Source organism: Desmodus rotundus, chromosome 8 (assembly GCF_022682495.2).
Source record: "Desmodus rotundus isolate HL8 chromosome 8, HLdesRot8A.1, whole genome shotgun sequence".
In the NCBI taxonomy this organism is placed as follows: domain Eukaryota; kingdom Metazoa; phylum Chordata; class Mammalia; order Chiroptera; family Phyllostomidae; genus Desmodus; species Desmodus rotundus.
Genome location: NC_071394.1, coordinates 101818831 through 101840097, shown reverse-complemented (window position 1 = coordinate 101840097; position 21267 = coordinate 101818831). Strand labels below are relative to the sequence as shown.

General features: G+C 49.5%; 1 protein-coding gene across 6 annotated transcripts in view; it reads left to right on the top strand.

The window, feature by feature from the left end:
- The window catches only part of MRAS (muscle RAS oncogene homolog), a 57890-nt gene extending 37318 nt beyond the window's left edge, over positions 1–20572 (top strand). For all 6 annotated transcript variants that reach the window (XM_045200099.2, XM_045200096.2, XM_045200095.2 and 3 more), the window contains 4 exons: positions 9570–9723; positions 11353–11452; positions 15795–15874; positions 17213–20572. In XM_045200099.2, coding sequence (XP_045056034.1) covers positions 9570–9723; positions 11353–11452; positions 15795–15874; positions 17213–17312 — 434 coding nt within the window. In that variant the 3' untranslated portion in view covers positions 17313–20572. The remainder of the gene's footprint in view (positions 1–9569; positions 9724–11352; positions 11453–15794; positions 15875–17212) is intronic.
- The last annotated feature ends 695 nt before the right edge of the window (positions 20573–21267 follow it).

Here is a 21267-nt window from a genome sequence, read left to right as displayed (position 1 = left end):
TTCTGCTCATTAGCAGTATGAACCTGATCTGGTCACTAACATTGCCCTGCCTCAGTTTCCACACATGTAAGATGCTGGTCCCCTAGAGTGGTCATGTGGGGGAAATGGGATTATAGGTCAGCACTTTGCCTCCCTGTCCCTCTCTCTGCCCCCGCCCCCTCAGGCTGCATTTGTCCCTGCGTGCTCGTGAGCTCCTGGTCGCACAGCTGAGTCCCCCTGCTGCCCTTTCCCCTCTTTCTTCTTTTCCCTCCCTGAGAATGGCATGGGGGGATGATGTCCTGGGCCCCTCTAAGAATCCCCCAAAGCCATGGTCCATCTCCCTGAAAGAACGTGTACCCACACATGCAATTTGTCCACCAGTTCAGGTTTGGTGGGCCTCATGAAAACATACCCCAAGGCCCTCTCACCTCACTCCCCAGCTGCGTCCCCAGGGCCAGGTGGTCAGTACTTCTCCCTTGATATCATCTGAAGTCAAGTATTGGCAGGTTTCGGCCACTGTCAGAGGGAATCTTCCCCTAGCACGAGGGAGCCAGCCACACCAGCCACTGGATTTTAGCTCCCACCCTCCGAGAGTCCCAAGTGGCTTGGCTGTCTGTGCCCTGCCTGCACTTTGGAGAAGAAGAAAGCAGCTCTTTTTCTGGGAACAGCATTTCCGCCTGGCCTACTCCATCCACGCCCTTACCCAGAAAGGGGAGTGCAAGTCACAGTGTTAAAGAGTACTCATCACTCTTGATGCTCAACTAGGTGGCATTATTTCACTGAAGTCTTTTCCCGGGAAGGGCCCAGGCTTCCCCACCAGACTCCCTGTAAAACGGATGCAACCCTCTGCCTCCCACGGAGGGCCTGCGGATCAGAGACATAGACAACAGCAGGCATGGTCCTTGGAGGCCTATTGCCTCTAGAAATGGTCATCTCTACTGCACGCCACCCTGGAGAGTACATTACGGAGGTTAAAACGGCAGTGCTCAGTGACTTCCCTTAAAGCTGGCCTGGGCGGTTTGAGCACAACAACCGCGCTGGTACAGCATGCACATGATCTGTCCGGTCAGCGGGCAGTTCCTTTTTGAGCTCTCATTCGGTGCTGAAGCTTTTGGGGTCCCACCCTTTGGTGCTCCACCCCACGATGGGGAGCGGAGCCAGGCCTGAAAGCACAGACTTGGGAGATCCGATGGCACACACAGTAAGAAGGCTTCAGTGACAGAGGTCAGAGGCCCAGCGCTCAGGAGGGGAGATGGACTGTGGCCGGCTCGAGGGCATTGGGAGAGCCCGTGGAGAGGCCCTGTAGTTGGAGGTCATGGCTTGGACAAAAGCTTGGAATCAGGATGCAGCCTGGCTGGTTCTGGGGGGCCACACCCACGCCCTCTGTTTGGAGAAGAAAGGCTGAACCAGCTGGGGCAACTGGGCCTTGGGGATGCGGGAGTGGCCCCCTTCCCAGCATACGGCCTTAAACAGATCCCTTTAACTCCCTGAGCCTCAGTTTCCTCACCTGAACTAGAGGCCAATAACACCTTCTTTCCAAGGCTGCAAGGAGGATTGAGAGGGCGTGTGTGTCTAAGGCCCCTGGCACCGTGCTTGCTGCCAGTAGGAATATGGTGGATGGACCTACTTTTAGCCAAAGAGCTTAAACTGTACCCTGGGCTGTAGGCCAAGGTCAGATACCCTAGACCCCATGCCAGGATTTGCCTGCCTGTAGTAGTCTTGGAGAAGGAGGGCAGTGGAGGAGGAAAGGGAGGGAGAGAGAGAAGTGGGGGAGGGGAGGAGGGCTCAGCAAAGACTCAGGCTGGTGACCTCTCCTTGCTGGCCAGCCGCCTGCCTGGGGCCCTATGCATCACACCAGCATGTGGAGCTGGGCTCCTGAAATCTAAGAGATACAAGAGCAGCCCCAGGGTTTCTATTTCAATCTCCCTCAGCAACACTGCTGCCCCATCAGCCTTCAGGTGGGAGTACTGGGGCAGGCCAGACGGAGGAGCACAGTGCTGACCCTCTGTCTCCAGAATCTCTGTTACTCGCTTCCCCAGCCCGGCTGCCTGTCTTACACACATGCTCGCGCTTTCTCTCTCTCTCTCTCTCTCTCTCTCTCTCTCACACACACACACACACACACACACACACACACACACACACACAGAGGCAGAACACCTCCTGTCCAACCGTGACTAATGCTTTCTGTCTCGGAAGTCCTCCCACCTTCCTGACAGCAGGCAGGGGGAGTACAGGCAGAATTGTTTCCTAAGAGCACAGCTGCCCACTACCTTCAGCCTCCCCCAGGAAGTCTTGGAGGCAAGGCTGCTGACAAGGGGCCGGTGGCCAGGCATTTCCAGGTGTATGTTTGGGGAGGGGACAAGGGATGGGACCTCACCCCAGACTGGGCCCAGCTCAGCCCCCACCTCCTCCTCCCTGGTTGAACATGCCCTCCTGGGGCCCAAGGTTTGGAATTTCCAGGTGCCCTCAACTCTCCTCTCTCCCCGCAGCCCCCCACCATTTCCTGTGTTCTGTGTCCTTGGTGTGCCCCATTTGTTCTTTTCTCTTCGACTCAAACACCCCTGCCTCCAGGGCCTTCCTGCCTACAGAACCGTCCTGCTTTGACTGCCAAACTCTGATTATATCCCTTCCCTCTCTGAACCTTCAGTAGCTCCCCAGTGCCCACACAGTTCAAACGTATTAGTTTAGCACCCAAGGTCCCCAGCCTATGGTGTCTCTGTCTTCTTTTTCAGCCTCCTGTTCCCCCTCCCAAACCTTGTTACCCCAGCACCCAGCCTCCTCGCTGCTCTCTTTCCCAGCCTCCAGGCCCTTGCTCATGCTCTTTCTCTGCCCAGAAGACCTTTCCCCAGGCCCCATCTTTTCATGTTCTTCCTTCAAGGTCAGGATGAAATGTCTCCTCTTTGCTAAAACCTTCCATTAGCCTTCCAAGCTGAAGAGACCGCCCCTCCACCCTTCCCTAGATCTCCCATAGTATGTACCAATTTCTGTTTCATATTATTATTTTTCTTCACTCCAGCTGGCCTCTAAGTATCTTGATAGCCAGATGCATCTTAGTCTTTAGCCTCTCAAAGTACCATGCAGAGCGGTTGGCACAGAGTAGGCACTTAGAAAATAATTGGCGCCCTGGCTGGTGTGGCTCAGTGGATTGAGTGTCAGCCTGCAAACCCAGAGGTTGCTATTTGGATTCCCAGTCAGGGCACTCGCCTGGGTTGCAGGCCAGATCCCCAGTAGGGGGCTTGTGAGAGGCAATGGATTGATGTTTCTCTCACACTTCAATGTTTCTCTCCCTCCCTCCCTCCCCCCTCTAAAAATAAATAAATAAATGGGACTTCATGAAAATTAAAGACTTTTGTGTTTCAAAGGACACCATAAAGTGAAGATACAACCCACAGAATGGAAGAAAAAAAACTGGAAACCATGTATCTGATAAGAAAAGCACTTGTATCTAGTATACCTAAAGAACTCCTTCAACTAATAATAAAGATACAAAAACCCAATTTAAAAATGGGCAAACGATATGAATAAATATTTCTCCAGAAAATATGTGCAAGCGGCCAACATGCATGAAGAGACGCTCACCATCATTAGCTGTCAGGGAGAGGCAAACCAAAACCACCACGAGACACCAGTTCGCAGCCGCTGGGATGATTGTAATCAAAAACAGATAGCAAGGGCTAATGAGGAAGTGGAGAAATTGGAACGCTCATAAATTGTAAAATGGTGCCGCCACTTTGGAAAATACTTTGTCAGTTCCTCAAAAGATTAAATATAATTACCATATGACCAGCAAATCAACTCCCAGGCATATATCCAAAAAGAAATGAATGCCCACACAAAAACTTGTACACAAATATTCAAGAAACAGCATGACCCGTGTGAGGGAAACAGTGGAAACAACTCAAACTCAACTGATGAATCGATAAGCAGATGCCGCGTATCCGTGCGGTGGGATGTTACTCAGTAATACAGAGGAATAAAGGACTGATGCATGCAACATGAATGAACCTTGAAAACACGAGGCGAAGCGAAAGAAGCCAGTCCCCAAAGACCACATATTGTACGATTTCATTTATATAATGTCCAGATCAGGCACTTCTAGAGAAAAGAAGGCATATGAGTAGGTGCCCAGGTTTTGGGGAGGCGGGGAGGGAAGATGGTGTCAGGAGGAAATGGAGAATGTGCGCCCATGGATACAGGGTTTCCCTCCGGGGTGACAAATGTGTTCTAAAACCAGTTGCGGTGAAGGCCGCACAACGCTGTCAATGAAAAACCACTGGGGTACTATTGTAGGCTGTAGGAGATTTACATATGAATTGTACCTCAATGCCATTGCTGTTTAAAAGAGAGCTGCAGGATGAATGTCGATCCTGGCATGTACATTTAAAGAGGTGACATTAAAGTTCCAAACCCTTAAACAAGCATGCTTAAAATGAAAATAAATAAATAAAATCTTTAAAAAAAAGAAAAGAAAAGAATTGACCAGTGGGTGACGGAGTCTACCTCCCAGGGCTCCCATGCGGGTTGCTTCCCTTCCCTGCAGTGGGCGGCCGGGCAGGTGCCACAGACCCACGTGCTCTTGCTGCCGAGTTTGTTAGGGTTACGCTGGGCTCTGACAATGAGTTAGAAAGTTTCTGTGTTTTCCGTGCTCTGGTGCGATCTGTAGATTACAAGAATAGCTTTCTTGGGGTGCCCTTCATGGGGTGGATTTTATTTCATCGATTTCATCGATAATTATTGGCCTATTCAACTTTTATATATTTTTGAACCAATTGTGCTTCTTTATATTTTCTTAAATGATCTGTTTCATCAAGAATCAAAAATGTATTGCTATAAAATTGCACATAGTTTCTCTCATAATTAAATATATATCTATACTAATAATCATTGGCCTTTTATAATTCCAAATGTTTGTCTTTTTTTCTTTGATAAGACTTCGTAGAGGTTTTTTTTTATTGGTCCTTTCAAGGAATAAGCTTTTTATTTGTCGATATCAGTACTTTTTCCTTTCTCCCATTTTCCTAGTTTCTACTTTTAGCGATGATTTCTTATTTCTTTGGTTATATTTATTTTTCCTGTTCTAGACTCTTGATTTAAATGCTTGCTTAATTTTCAGTCTTTCTTGTTTTCAAAAGCGATTTAAAGCTATATTTTTCCTCTGAGTGTCACTGTGGCCTCACACCAGAGGTTTCGTTACTGTTGATTGGTGTGCGTTTCTAATTGGCTCTCCCTTTAACTGGAGAGTTCTAGAGTGGGATAGCTTTCAAATTTTTCAAGTGTGTAGATTCCTTTATGCTCATGTTTCTGTTAATTTCTGATCTTATTGCATTATAGGCAAAAGATGGCTTATATGATGTCTGCTTTCTGGAATTTGTTGACATTTTTTATTTATAGCCTAACATATGGCCAATTTTGTGATGATTTCATGGGTATTTAAAAATGCTTATTTCCTGTTTGAGTGTGAAGTTCTCTCTGCGTCTTGTCCAATTGTCTGTCTATCTCAAAGGGAAGTCTGTTCAATTCTCCCACAATGATTATGGAATCTGCCAATTCCTGTTTTTAAGAATCATATGTATAAATAAGTATGTGTGCACATATATACATATATAGATACATACATATATACTTATTTATATTTTAGGCAACATTATTAGATGCTTAGATCTGTGATTTTGGTACTTCATGGTTTTCCCATTATAAATACCCTGGTTTGCCCTGTTTATTGCTTTGGCTCTGAATTCTGTTTGTGGATGCACGTGGCTGGCATATTCTTTCATTTTTTTATCTTTCTGTGTCATTTTATTTTACACATATATTTGTAGTAGTAGACAAATGGATTTTGTATTAATTATCTGCTCTTTTGAGGTATAATTGACACATAACATTATATTAGTTTCAGGTGTACAATGTAATGAGTAGGTATTTGTATATATTGCAAAATGATCGCCACACTGAATCTAATTGACACCTGTCATTATACATACTAAGAAAAAAATTTTCTTGTGATGAGAACTTATAAGATCTACTCTCTTAGCAACTTTTGAAGGTACAATACAGCATTTTTTTTTACTGTAGTCACCATGCTTTAAATTATAGCCATGGTTTATTTATTTTATAACTAGAAATTTGTATCTTTAAACCACCTTCATCCATTTTGCTCACCCCTCTCTCCCTGCCTCTCCTCCCTGCCCCTGTTGACCACCAATTTGTTCCGTGTACCTATGAGCTCCTGACTTCGGTCTTGGAGATGGTTTAGGATTTGACACCGAAAGCAAAGGCAACAAAAGCCAAAATAAACACATGGGACTACATCAAACTAAAAAGCTTCTGCCCAGCAGAAGAAACCAACAACAAAATGAGACAGTAATGGGAGAAAGTGTTTGCAAGTGTATAGGGACTCATACAATTCAATAGCAAAAAAAAAAAGAAAAGAGTCCAGTTATAAAATGGGCAGAGGAATCTGAATAGACATTTTCCCAAAGTAGACATACAGAAGGCCAACAGGTACAGGGGAAGGTGCTCAACATCACTAGTTACCAGGGAATTAAAATTGGAACCACAACGAGATATCACCTATCTGTTAGAATGGTTATTATCATAAAGACAAGAAATAAGAAATGCTGGCAAGAATGTGGAGAAAGGGGGAAACTTGGTACACTGTCGCATGTAAACTGGAATGTAAACTGGTACAGCCACTATGGAAAGCAGTAGAGAGGTTCCTTAAGAAATTAAAAATAGAAATACCATGTCCAGAAATTCCACCTCTGGGTATGTACCCGAAAAAAATGAAAACACTAATTCAAAAAGATACATGCCACATTTATTGCAGCATTATTTACAATAGTCAACATATGGCAACGGCCTAAGTGTTTATTCCATATGCATATACATAATGGAATATTATTCAGCCATAAAAAGAATGAAATCTTGTCATTGGCAACTACGTAGTTAGATCTTGAGAGCATTATGCTAAGTGAAATAAATCAGATAAAGACAAATACCATATGATCTCACTTATATGTGTAACCTAAAAAAAAACAAGAGCAAAACCCCCCAAAAAAACTCTGAGCTCAGATACAAAATATCTTATTTTCACAGGTGAACTTAACCCGTTTTCATTTATACTCATTAGCTATAGTTAGATTTATTTCTGCCATCTTATTTCACATTTATTGTTTTAACTTTTGTATGTTTGGTTAGTTTATCATTGCCTTTTGTTGGGTTGGTCCCAGTTCCTTTGTTCCGTCTTCCTTTCTAATTATTTGGAAGTTCTGAATTTTACTTCTGTCCTCGTGGTTGTTCTATACACGCACCCATACACATGTGTAGATATACACACATGCATATGTACACACACACGTGTGTGTGTATACTCACATTTTCTATCACCATTGGGATGTAACCCAAACGCGGCGAGAACTGCGGCGGCGATTTACGTGTTCTCAGCCCCCATCCTCACTTACGGATCATCATGGATGTTATTTCTAAACTCATTCATTTTCTTCAAACTTTGTAACATACTTATTTAGACTTAAAGCTTATATTTCGCATTTGCTTATCATTATTTACAATACTCATCTTCCTTTTTCATGGATTCATTTATCACTTTGCTGGAGTATATCCTCCAAGGATTCTTTTAGAAAGCATGTGTAATATAATTTTTAAGACCTCTGATGTCTGAAGTGGCTATTTTTTCTTTCCAGAGGGTTCATTTTGATTTTCAGCTTCCTACCGAGGCTTTTTTTTCATTCTGAATAATTGTATTTTTAAATATCCTAGGTCTTTGGATTTTGTTTTAGATCATGTACACACTCAAAATCTATGAGTATATTAATTACAATATTACCTTAATATCTTCTGCTGTTCAACACAGGTCTTCCCATCCCCCCTTCAGCCAAATCCATGCCACTTCCTCTGTTGGCAGTTCTGAGTGGGGTTTATTTAGAAAAAAGGCTTCGCTCCCTCCAGGTAAACATGTAGTCTTCCTGCCCCTCCCTGGGAAGTATTGAGGAAACTGCCTCGGTCTCCCCTACTGGTCCTCAGCCGTAGATACTGTTTTCCGAGCCCCTTCATTTTAAATCCAGATCAAATAATTCCAGTGTGTCAGAACTCGAAGGACCTGAAGTTCAGGGGCCCGGCCCCTCATTTATTACGTGAGGAGAACAAGGCTATGTCGAGAACTGAGCCTCTCACACCCTGTTTTCACCCAGGCTTCCCGATCACAGCATCTGATGGCACCATTTACTTGGCTCAGGCCCAGACAGCCCTTGTCCCCAGTGATGTTCTCTGTCACCCCCTACATCCCCACAGTCCCTCTGGAAAGCCCTGGCTCTGTCTTAGAAAATGACCTGAATCGGGGCACTTCTCACAGCATCCACCCCCCGACCCCTGTCACCCTCTCTTGCCTGGGTTATGCACTAACCACCTCCTAACTCATGTCTCTGCTTCCACTCCTCGTCTGCGCTTGCCCAGCATCCAGGGTAAGCTTTTCAAATGTCTTTCAGATCATGTGACTCTTCAGCCCAGACTCTCCAGGGGCCCCTGTCTTGCTTAGAATGACGTAGGCCTTACCCTGGTGCAGCAGGCCCCCAGACCTCCCCCCCACCGCCCCACTCCCCAGGCCATCAGGCTTGCCCTGGCGCACCTCCTCCCTGTGTTTCTCCTGCCTGGAATGCCCAAGGCCACTTGGCCCTCTGCCTGCCACCACTTAGTCACTGCTCAAATATCATCTCCTGCCAGATACCCTGCTTCCCTATCAAAATGATACCCACTTCTGCCAGTTACCTCCAAGCAGCCATAGTGTTCTTTAGAGTAGGTAGTCATCTCCACTGGGAATCGTATTATTTATTCATTTGTTTGTCTGTCTCCCTACTAGATCATAAGTAATTGTTACCTGTGACCAGCTGCTCCACTGCCTCCGGGGAGAGAGAGAGTTCGGTCTGGTCAGAGAGTAGAGTGAGCTGGGGGCAAGGATTTTGCTTCATTTACCCCATATCGATAGTGACTACAACATTGCCCAGCACATAGTAGGCTCTCAAATATTTCTTAAATGAATGAATACGCGGATGATCAAAATTGGATAGACTTCACATTCATTCACTTATTCATTCAGCTGCCGTTTGGGTACTGTTTGTGCCAGGCGCCACCCGAGTAGATGGGTGACCCACACAACCAGGTCCCTGCCTCTGGATGCTGACGGTCAAGCAGGGGGCCCATTAAACAGGTAGCAAGAACAGTGCCAAGAAGGGTCTGTACAGAGGCGGGGAGAGTCATGGGGCCTCAGATAGCAAAATGCTGTGTGTCAGAGTCAGCTGCCAAGGCAAGGGGAGTGGAAAGAAGGAGGGTTTGGGGGAAGGAGTCCCAGGCCCAGACATGGGGAGAGGGCCCCAGGCAGATATAACAGGCTCCCAGCAGACACCCTTGCAGGGTGTCTTTGTGCCAGGCATGGCTCTGAGGGCCTTAGTTCATTAACTCAGAACAGCCCTGACGATCCCCATGTTAGGAAATGGAGCAGCGGTGTGGGGGTCTGCAGGCCACGGGGGGCTCCAGAGTGGCTGGTGACAGCCCTGACTGGCCCCCTCCCACCCTAGTTCTGGACACAGCTGGGCAGGAGGAGTTCAGTGCCATGCGGGAGCAGTACATGCGCACAGGGGACGGCTTCCTCATCGTCTACTCCGTCACAGACAAGGCCAGCTTCGAGCACGTGGACCGCTTCCACCAGCTCATCCTGCGTGTCAAGGACAGGTGAGCACAGCTGGGCCAGGCTCCCCGGCTCCTGGCTCAGAGCAGGTTCTGTCTGTCTGGCTGGCTCTGGCTCTGGCTCTCTCTCTCAGGTTTTCAGGTGAAAGCTGAAAGCTGAGGCATGGAGGGGCAGAGCTGACTTCAGACCTTGGTCCCCCCGACTCCTATGCTAGTTCTTTCTACAGGATCAAACTGCTTCCAGGGCTTCGAGGGGTCATCCCCTCCCATCCCTCCTAAACAGTCCCACCAATGAATTAAGGGGTCATAAGAAACATCTGTTTTTCAGTTCCAATTTAACCAATTTTTTACTACAAAGAAAAAATGAGGATTTTTTCCTCCAGTATACATTATAATTGGTTAAATCGCATTTGAATGTGAGCTCCTAATTAAAGGCTTATTTTTTTTCTTAGCATTATATGGAGTAGTTAAATAATTTGGAGTCTTTTAAGCCTGATTGTGTTTTTTTCTTTCAGTTAATTGTATCTTAAAGAGGCAATGTAAAGAAAGTAAAAAGGGCAAACTGAGCAAATCTCAGTAAATTTCAAAAATTCAGTTAACACCTACTTCAAAGGCAAAGTGTTAATAACTTTACAAGGTAAAGGAACACACAATTCTCTCTCCTTCATACATGCACACCCACATACACTCTCACACTCACACAAAACTCTAGAAGAGAAATGTGTGTTCAGCCCCTGACTGTAGGAATCTCGAAGGAGAAAATATAAATGACTGAGATGTACATAACTACTGTACTTTTCGGACCATAAGACACACCTACGTTTTAGAGGAGGAAAACAGGAAAAAAAAATTTTGAAGCAAAAAAATGTGGTAAAATATTTAATAACATAAATAACATAATATTTCACCAATGTAAATGTAAGCTACATTCGGACTATAAGATGCACCCCCCTTTTCCTCCCAAATTTTTTTGGGGGAAAGTGCATCTTATAGTCTGAAAAATACGGTATTTAACCTTCTAGCTAACCAAAGAAATGCAAGCAAGGGAAAATGATAAAATACCATTTCACTTGTCCAATTATAATTTTCTTAATGAAAATAGCCAGTGCTGACGCAGCTGCTGCTGGACTGGCATTTTATTCACTTTGGACAGCAGTTGGGCCACATATGTCAGGGGGAGTCTTCAGGGTAGACGTGTCCCTTGATCCCACCCTTCCTTTCCTGAGAGTCATCCTGGTTGCAGCTGCCATTCATTGAGTGCCAGCTGTGTGACAGCCCCTGGCCCTGGTGCTCTTCACGGGCCATTACTGATGGCCACAGCAGCCCCACATGGTTGGTGCATGACGGTGACCGAGAGATGGAGGGGAGCAGGTCTGGGAGCCTCGCTCCTGGCCCAGCAGCCCCTCAGTGCCCTCGCTGACAGTTCTGAGCCAGGGGCTTCCCTGAGGGGCCTCTTGCTCATCTTGCAACAGTCCTAAGCCTTTCAACCAAGACAGCCAGCAGCCTTCAGGCCTCTTTCCCTTCCTGGAAAGTCAAAGAAAGGACTCAAGTCAGCCCCAGGCCACTGAAAAGGCCGCCGCTGTGTGCTGTGTGATGCTGGAGATCTGGCTGCACCACCCTCACTCAGGGTGGGGGCCGCGAAAACTCACGAGCTGCTGATCCTTTGTTTCCCAGGGAGTCATTCCCCATGATTCTTGTGGCCAACAAGGTCGATTTGATGCATTTGAGGAAAATCACCAGGGAGCAAGGAAAGGAAATGGCGACCAAACACAATGTAAGTTTTGTGTGCGTGTGTGTTTGTGTGTGTACTGAGGGGGTGACAGGGGATGTATGGAAGTCAACACCCCATCACTCCTGCAGTCCTGTCTGTGTGAAAACTCAAGCCTCGTACATGGTGGGCTGCGTTCCACAGAAAGGCGTAGTGGACACACGCGATGTGGGGTATTTTGTGAAACGCAACAACAGACCAGGAGAAAGCACCCTCTTGTCAGTCATTAGAGGCTCTAATGTGTGGAGCAGGAACCTGCACAGTGGGCTGCAGACTGGCGTGCAAGCCCCCTCCTGGCCCCTGACGCAGCGGATTGGTCTGTGGGCTGTGCAGAGGAGTTGACTCTGTCCCTTCTCTGAGCCAGCTGCCTAATTATGCTCAGAATTCTCAGATCAGCTGCCACTCACGAAGCCCCGCTCTGTGCCAGGCGTTGTGCCGGGGGGCGCTCCTCACAACCACACACTGAGGTAGATTTGATTGCTTCCACCTTACAAGTACTCAACCTGAGGTTTTCCCAGGCCACACAGCGTCAGCAGCCTTGATTCTAAAAACATTGGTTCTGTTTTTAGTTCGCTGTGATGCCCCTTTGCCATCTGGATGGTGCTGGGTAGGGTCACTGGACTTCCCACCTCTGCCCACATCGGCACAGCCCATGCCCCTGGCCTCACTGGTCAGTTATGTGGAAGTCCGCTGTGCCTGCCAGGAAGGCTGCCAGGTGGCCCTGCCCTCTGCCCAGTGGGCCTGGCTCTGTGAGTAGAGGAAGGGGGCTCACCGAGAGGTCGTCCTGCTCATCCCTGCCTTCTGCGTTTATTCACATGTTCATTCAACACTCCTAGGCCCTGGGAAACACAACTCCTTTCCTTCTAGTGGCAGGAACAGACAATAAGCAAAGCAAGTTACAGTGTGTCAGAGGTGACATGTGCTGTGAGAAAAGGGTAATCAGAGAAGAGGGTTGGGACTGTGGGGTGGAGGGGGTGCTTCCCCTCATAGGGTGGTCAGGGAAGGCCTTGCTGGGAAGGCTGTGTGTCAGCGAGGAAATAAGCCCTGTGGGTATCAGGGGAAAGAATGTTCCAGCAAGGGCATACTCAGTGCAGAGGCCCTGAGGCAGGAGTGTGGGGAATAGCAAGGAGGCCCATGTAGCTGGAGCAGGAATGGGAGGGGTGGGTAGCAGGCATGCAGTCAGGGAGGTGGTTTAAGGCTTCTGGACTTTCACTGGGAGTGAGGGGGAATCCTGTGGAGGGTCTTGGTGAAGAGTGATGCGGTCTGACGCATGGCTGAAGAGCCTTGCTCTCGTGGCCACGTGGAGAGTGGTCTGTGGGGACATGGTGGGAGCAGGGCACCAGTCAGGGGCTGCCATAACCCGGGTGTAGGCTGACGTGGGCCTGCGTGGCACTCACAAAGGCAAGAAATGGTTGCATTCTGAGTGCAATTCTAAGAGACCCATCAGAGTTTGTTCACAGATTGGCTGGGGGTGAGAGAGGAGGAAAGGAATCAAGGATGACTCCAAGATGTGGGGCATGAGTCACTTTCAGAAAACTAGAGTTGCAGTAACCGGGCCGGCGGAGACGAGGAGCTTGGTGTTAGCTCTCGTTAGTGCGAGCAGCCAGGGAATAATCCAGCGGAGATGCCAAGACAGCAGTCAGATATGCCGGCCTGGAGGTAAAGCTGGGCAGTCAGCAGCATGGAGATAAGTCAGCACCCACAGGAGTGGCTGCACACAGTGGGGGAGCCTGGGACTGAGGCTGGGACACTCAGTGTCTGTGACATGGGGAGCGGGAAGGAAGTGGCAGGAGGGACTGAGCGCTCGGTGATGTGCGAGGACCAGAATGCCATGGCATGGAGCCAGGCAAAGTCCCTGCCTCGAGACAAGAGACGACCAACCAGGAAGGGTGCAGCTCAGAAGTCTCTAGATGAGGCTTGGAAACTGACCACTTACTGATTTAGCATTAGACTCAGGCCCCCTCCACTGGCCCAACATCCTGGACAGAGAGGCCTAAGGAGCCATTCCCACTTGAGCTTCACACAGTGACCTGAATAGGGTTTGCTAAGGCCTTTCACAGACCCCTTCTGTGTTCCTCCCAGCAGCCCTGGGTGTGGGGTGGGGAACAGGGCGCTGCAAGGGGGCAGCACCAGCCCCGTTCTGCAAATCAAAGTGAAGGAGACCCAGGAGGTTAAGTGGCTTCCAGGGGCCTCACACTGGTGAGTAGTACCCCCACCCCGACCCCGAACCCAGGTCTCCCAACTCGTCTCTCAGCCGATGCTTCTAAAATCAATGCTGCTGCCTCATTTATCATTTGGCCAAATACTCTGCAAGCTACTATCGACAACATGCAAATCTTAGAGCTCATAAAACCAGTTTTTCTTCAGCTGACCAAGGCAGGTGGCCCCACCCAGTGCAGGAAGGAAGGAGGCATTTCCTAGTCCTTTAGTGGAGTCCAATGGTACTACTGTTCACTGCAGGGCTTCCCTTGGCTTAGTCTTGGTGCTACCAAAATCCTAGAGTTCTAAGAGCCAGCTAATACACATCAGCGTTTCTTCAGTGGTAGAGGCAGGACCCCCAGAAAGAAAGGGGAGGGGGTGTCTGGGGACCTGGGGGTACTACAGCTCATGTACTTCTGAGTGATGCGGTGGGACAGACAGCTGTGATGTGAGGCTCTGGAATCTGGGGCTTACGGAGCTGGCAGAACTATAGGACATGCAGGGGCGCCAGGTAGGTCCCAGCCCCGGCTGCAGGTGCCGTTCCGCTTCCCCTCTCCGTGTGCACAGGGAAGAGCATTGCCCTGGCCTCTCGAGGTCACATAGGACTCTGTCACCAGGTGTACTGGCACACCTACCACATGTGGAAGAAGCTCCAAAGGTGACCTCAGTATCCCCACCTGGAGAGGCCAGGTGGGAAGTGGAACATGAACCTGGTTCAAACCTTGAGTCTCCACAATGTGGCCTGGGGCAGGTATGTCACCACTTTAGGCTCAGTTTTCCCAACTGCAAAATGGAGACACTTGCTCACCTCAGATGGTTAAGATAAGGACTAAGGGAGGTCAGGGATGCTGAGCCCTACCTGGGAAGCCAAACAGCCCACAGCCATCGCAAAGAACATCCTTAAGTCCTGCAGCCTGCGGGGGAGGGCAGTCTCCTTTCTGGCTTATCAGCGGCTCAAGTATTAGTCAGATGAGTGTTTCCTAGGGGAGCCCTGCCCTTTGTGCTCTGACCTTCGAGTCCATCCCAGCGGCTACCACAGGCCCCTCCTCCTGCTGCTGCACCCGGTGTCTGACCTCTCACCGTGATGACTGCTGGAAAGAGCCAGTAGGACGTGTAGGACGTGTTCACAAATACTCCTCTAAAGTAACACTTATCTGCCCCACCCTGTGTTTAAAGTGCTGGTCATTTTTATTCTATTTACTGTGCTTCTCTTTTTCAAATGTGTTATAATGAAATGCCTTAATTTCGTAATGAGGGGAAAATTAGGAAAAATCCCAAAGTCCTTCAGTCCAGGCACACTTGGCTCACCTCCATCTCATGTGGGGAGGCCCGGGCATGCTGTGTGACCCCCGAGTGCTCTTCTCTCATGGGGCAATGGGGGTGAGCCCTTCCTGATTTTATGGGGTCCCTGTTATGGGTGAGGACGAGTGCTCAGGACTGTGTCCTGACCTCACGGGGCCTTTGTTCTCATCCCTCTGCCAGGCATGGTGTGGACATGGCCCTCACGACTCGTTCTGCAGGGTCACACTGGCCATATCTCCCAACGTGCGGCTGCCTTTCAGCCCGGTGCTGATTACTGTGCATCAAACGTGCAGACACAAGCCTTCAGTAACCGAGGCTGAGCTTGGAGCTCGGGGCTGCAGACAAGCTGGGTTGGGCAGCCTGGTCAGGGTAGGAGGCACAGACCGGCCAGCGGTCACCAGGGTTCAGCATCCTGGCCGTGGCACAGCCTTGCCCCAGCTGTTCCCACCGAGTCTCCTCTGGAGGCCTGGGAAGAGGGACAGAAGTCCCCCCGAGGTAGAGAAATAGACCTCAGAGAGAAGAATGAGGGGAATCAGAACATATTTTAGTTTGACAAATGAAAGTCTTTAGTCTTCAAGTATATAAAAAGATCATTTTAATTCTATTTTTAGGGAGCTATTAAATGTCTCTGTGGTGGGAGCACAAGAGGGACTTGAAAAAACTGTCAGTAAAACTTTCCAGCCTTGGTGAGAAGTCACCAAGGGGCCTTGGGGTTGCTGGAGCCAGGGTTCTGTGGGGCCTTTAAAAGCGTTCAGTTCCTCAGGACGTCTGAGAACTCGTGTTTTTAGGGAACAAATCTTTATGGATCTCAGTGCCACTTTTACCAAAAGTGAGCTTTGCCTTCCAGATTTCGTACATAGAAACCAGTGCCAAGGATCCACCACTCAACGTGGACAAAGCCTTCCATGACCTGGTTAGAGTAATTAGGTGAGTACCACACGCCTCCCTAGAAATGGGGCCTCTGTGTGCCGCAAGGTGGGCACCAGGAGGGCTGGAGGAACAAGGTTCCTGATCCAAGGCCTAGACTGGGCATTTTAGGGCCTATTTTTAGATTTCTTGTACCTCCATTTATTTCTTCATGCCTCCCCTCTTCCCACCTACCTTTGCCCACCCGACTACCTGTGAGGGAAGCCCATCACCAACCAAAGGGAAGTGCCTTCTGCCCAAGGCAGCAGCTCAGTCTCCTCCCTGGCCCCCCCCCATCCTTCACGTTGGCTGTGAGGCAGCCCCTCTGTCCTGCCGCCATGTGCCCCAGCCCCACAGCTGCCCTTTGACCTTTCACCTGAACGAGCCACATTCCGATTCTCTGGCCCAGGTCGCAGAGGGGTTGAGTGTGTGTCCCTTTCCAGACCCCACACACAGTCCGTCTTCAAGCATCACAGTCCCAGTCAACGGTCTCTCCTACAGCCCTCTGCATAGTCAGGGTTCAGTTGCCTCACGCTCAGGTGACTGAAACAGCCTCCCAGCTGCTCTCCCCATCACCCACCTTTCCCATTTCCAAAATCTGCACGTACAGAGCAGCCTAACCAGTGGTCCTCAAACACCACGCATTCAGCGTGTTGCCTTCGGCTGGTTGTTGTGAAACCCCATGCAGGGCCCCAACAGTGTCCTTCCCGTCCTGCCACCCCGCAGCCCCCAGCACATTAAACACGCACAGACACCCACGCGCTCCCCGGCCTCCCAGCAGGAGTGAGACGTTGCAGCCTTCATCTTACGCACTCTTGAGATGATTTTTCTCCTGGGCACTTTGCCTCCATTCAGGACGCGCTGTCACTAGGAGGTGGTGAAGTCTTGGTTACAGACCACTAGTTCCAAGGCATGGGAAAAATGAACAGAAAACACATACAAAGCTTTTGTGCTCGGTCGACCTGCCATTTTATTTAAAACACGAAACATGGACATGCAGGTCAACACTACGTAGCACGTAACATAGAGCTCGATTCAGAGCAGTGTGGCCACACAGTGATGGCGGGGCTTCTCTCCAGGAGGATGACAGGTTTTGCCCTCTCCCCCTCCCCACTTCCCTTGCCTCAGAGACGCTGCTCAGGCCTTGCCCTCCTCCAGCACCTAGAACAGCAGCACCTCTGTCCCCCAAGCCTCCTCCCCACCACACCCCCCTGGGTCCTGCACATCGGCCTGAGGCAGCCCCTCCATCCTGCCGTCCTGTGCCCCCAGCCCCACAGACCCACGGCCATGGGAGGAAAGGGACAGGGAGAAGTGAAGCCCATTCTGACTTTGATTTTTTGCCCTTCACTGTTTCAAAAGGCAACAGATTCCGGAAAAAAGCCAGAAGAAGAAGAAGAAGACCAAATGGCGGGGAGACCGGGCCACTGGCTCCCACAAACTTCAGTGTGTGATATTGTGATGGGCCCGAGGCCCTGGGCACAGTGACTGTGCACTGGCCAGGCCTCGGGACCCCTCTACTGCCTAACCTCACTGAAAACCATTTCTAACCATGACCCTTGACCCAAGGACTTGGCACAGGAAGGGAGAGAGGGAGGGTGGGCAGGGAGGAAATTGGGTTTGGCTTCACCAAAAGGGCACAGGCCTTCCTGTGTCTCCCAAGACACAGGGAAGCGCCGCTACACAGAAGCAGCACCTGAGCCCCTCATCCTGATTCAGCCCGATTCCTCCCCACCTCTTGGTGGCTGTGCTGTTTTTTGAACTACGTAGTGCTGGTTTGAGGTGGAAGCATTTATCCACCACGTACAGGGTGCAAAACAAGCCATGTCCCAACTCCCCCCTTGTCTCCAGTCCACGGTGTCTGAGATTGGGTGTCTTTTGTAGATTTTTAAATTATTTTAGTGATTATTATTGTATCAAGGGGGTCTGTGCCCACTGCCTGGTGAAGTTTCGAGTCTTCAGCAGATCTCTCTGACAACCCGTCTGGAATACTGTGGTTTTGTTGTTGTTTTTTAAACTGAGTTTTCCCAGCAGTGCCAAAACTCAGCTCAGTATGAAAGTGCAGTGACTGCGAGACTGGAAGTGAAGGGAGGCTGAAGCTGGAGGCCTCGGGAGAAGCAGACCCTACTCATGGCCTATAAGCTGGAGAGATGAGAGATGTGTTTACCTGGAGGGCTTTACTGCAGACGTTAGGAACCAACCTTATTTTGCTGAGGGGAGAGGCTGGCACGAGCATGTCGGTTCCAAAGGGGGCGTTGTCATCCTGGAAATGTATAAACTACAGTGAGCAGATCTGCACATATGTTCCTTTCTGTTCCAGTCAGTGTGGGTTCACTTCTATTCTTCCCGGCTGGTGATAGGGCTTCCTCGACTGGCCCGTACTGCCTGGCGCCGCTCCGACACCAACCCACTGACACAGGCCCGCGCGCTTCTCCACGTCAGAGTGGGCTGACGTGGGCGCCATCCAGGAAGTTCTGGTTCGTGCTGACTCTTACCCAGAAGTGATCAATACTGTTCTTTCTGAAACAGCACTAAGACTGAAATCATTTTCCCTCTGATCAACTGACGACCACTTCTTACACCCAGTAAATAACAGCCCCCTTTAAGCCTTCGCAAACTGAGCATCAAGTTGCCTTTTTGGCACCTGCTTTTATTATCCCCTTGGATCTCAACTATAATATATGATCGGAGGAGAAAGGAAGGTTGAGGTGATGATATCGCTCTCATACACATGTTTCTACAAGGGTACAGTCACCCAGCTCCCTGATGATGTCCACCTCCCCCTCAGGTGCTGCTGGTGAGAGCCAAAGACTGGAAGTGGGGGCCACAGTGGGGGTGGAGGGACAGCAGAACAGGAGTCCACCCCTGAAAGGAGGTCAGAAGATCAGGCAGCACAGCTAATAAACCTGATTTCCTAAATGTTACATATCAGGTCACTAGGCAAACTAGAACAGCCCTAGCAGGTGGCCTGGCCACTGTTTGGAGAAAGGACCCTGGGGAAAGTGAGTGCCCAGCTGGACTTCGGGACACCTGGGTCCCTCTCCAGTTTCGAAAGTGTGTTGAGTTGCTAACTCGGCATGATCACCAGCACTGTGCGGCCAGCCCAAGAGCGATTCTGCTGCAGAACGAAATCATTGAGACTTTTGCTGGAAATCAAACTTCTTTGTTTGTGTAAATGGCCTCTTTTTCTGTTATCTTAAAAGAAAGGATAACAAAGAACATTCCAGATCAGGCACCTCACAGCTTCCCTAGATCCTACAATGTTCATTAAGGGGCATTTTAAACATGAGCAGGACAAGGCTCTTTCCAACCCTGATGCTCCTCTGAGCCAGCAGCCAGTGTGCAGTTTGACGGCAGCTGCGAACTGGAGGTGAGGCAGAGGCGGGGCAGGAGGGAGGGAGTCAGGATGGAGGTGCTTTGCATCCAGGCAGTGGTGGGATGGGACCAGAAGCCCCGCACACAGGGCAGTGTCCACTGTTGGAAAACATCTCCGGGGCACGGGCCACCACCAGCACACCCTGCCTGCCGTGGAGCCCGCAACTCCCTGAACACTACACAGAGAGTCTTAGAAGCAGATCAGCTGACATAGAATGAAGCCCTTAGCCAGGAAGGTAACCAGGCAAGTGGGGTTCCAGCTACTTCTGGTCCCCCACCCCAGCCCCGCCCAACAGGGACAGTGCACCTGCCCCTCCCCCAGCCCCATCTTGCAGGGCATCATCCTGCCCTCAGCCCACAGCTGAACTCCGCAGTGCCCTAGAGAGAAACTGGTGAAGAAGGGGTGGTCTTCTGCAGCCTCTGCTGTTGAACCAATGGTCAGCCTTCATCTCCTATGACCTCGTTTTCCTCATAGGTGAGATGGGTGAATAACACTTTTAAAAGATAGTTCTTTGTGTTTTAGAGAATCGTGGGCCCTTGTGGCAGTGAAGCCTTCCAGATATGCCAGAGTGGAGTGTGCCCTGGGGCATCCTGGTACAGTTTCTCCATGGTCACCTGGCAGGGTCAGTCTGGGAAGTAGCTGGCCATGCTACTCCATGACTGAGGAGCCCAATGGGACTTGTGTCTTTTATGACATCCCAGTGTTCCCACTGTTTTTCCAGACTCCTGAATGGTACATCCCCTGGAGCTCACCCTTCCTGAAATCCCATCGCCCCATGCCTTTGCACTGTGTGCTCTCATATTTCCTTCAAAAATTCTGACACCCTCCCCCTTCAAGGGCTCATTTTCTCCCCAGCAGGTAATCCTAGCCATCCTCCCCATCCCCACGGCCTGGGGGTATGGCCACTAACTTCCTCTGCACTTTGCCACACAGGGGAAGTTTAGATGGTTTTTCTTAGGACTTTGCCTCCCACCTTCCTATGGCACTTGCTGTGGAGAGTGCCTGGTGGCCCAGTGTGGCCTGTCTCACTTTGCCAGATGTGACCCACTAACACCTGGCAGCTCTAACTCAGAGGCCCTTCATGTGTTACAGGAAATCCAGAGCCATAGACAGGCTTCCTCCATTGGCAGCCCATTGGATTAGAAATTCCATGTCGGGTTTACTTAGAAGGGAAGATACTTGAATAACAGAGCGCCTGTGAGCGCCCAGCTTCTGTTACACAGTAGTAACAGGTGGCCATTGTCGTGAAACGCGAGTGATGCCTGAAGATCTCAGTGATGCTTGAGCCTTTTATGTAACTTTTTATTAAGTCTTTGTGTATCTCAGCTCATTAATAAAGAAAAGAAGAGGAACACCTGTCTGTCTTAGTTCCTCTTATTCCAATATTCCTCAAGTTTTGCTGGGGACATTGTGAGTTGCCAGTGTCTGGCTCAGGATACCCATCTCTTACAGGCGAACCTGCAGTAAGGAGACCACTGGGGGCCAGGCGAAGTGTCTCCTTCCTGCAAGAAGCCAGAAGAGGAAGGCGGGTGAGTGCAGCAGTGTGTGGGCACACAGCCTCCTGATGTTTGGCAGCCCTGGATTTGAGCTCTAACACCAGCCTCTCTGTGCCTTTGAGCAAGTTCCCTGCTTTAAAGTTCAGCTGCCCTGCCTGTGGGTGGGGCAGGAGTGTGCCCCTCCTTAGCAGGCTGAGGGCTGCAGCTAGGCATGTGAGCTCAGGGTAAGGAGCCTAAAAATGGTGCTCTTAGGTTTGCTTTTTTTAATGTAAATATTTTTGTAACTTACTGACTTTTAGGGAGGTGGGGGTGGGGGGAGAGAGAGAGACATTGATTTGCTGCTCCATTTATTGGGTTGGCAAAAAAGTCCGTTACTTTTTTTCCATGAAATAAAAGACAATTTTTTTCATTTTCACCAATAACTTCATTGATTTGGATATTTTGAGTATGTCGGCTATCTCCCGCTATTGACTTCCGGTGGGTGGAGGCCAGGGGAGCTGCTAAACATCTTCCAATGCATAAGACAGCCCCACAGCAAAGAATTA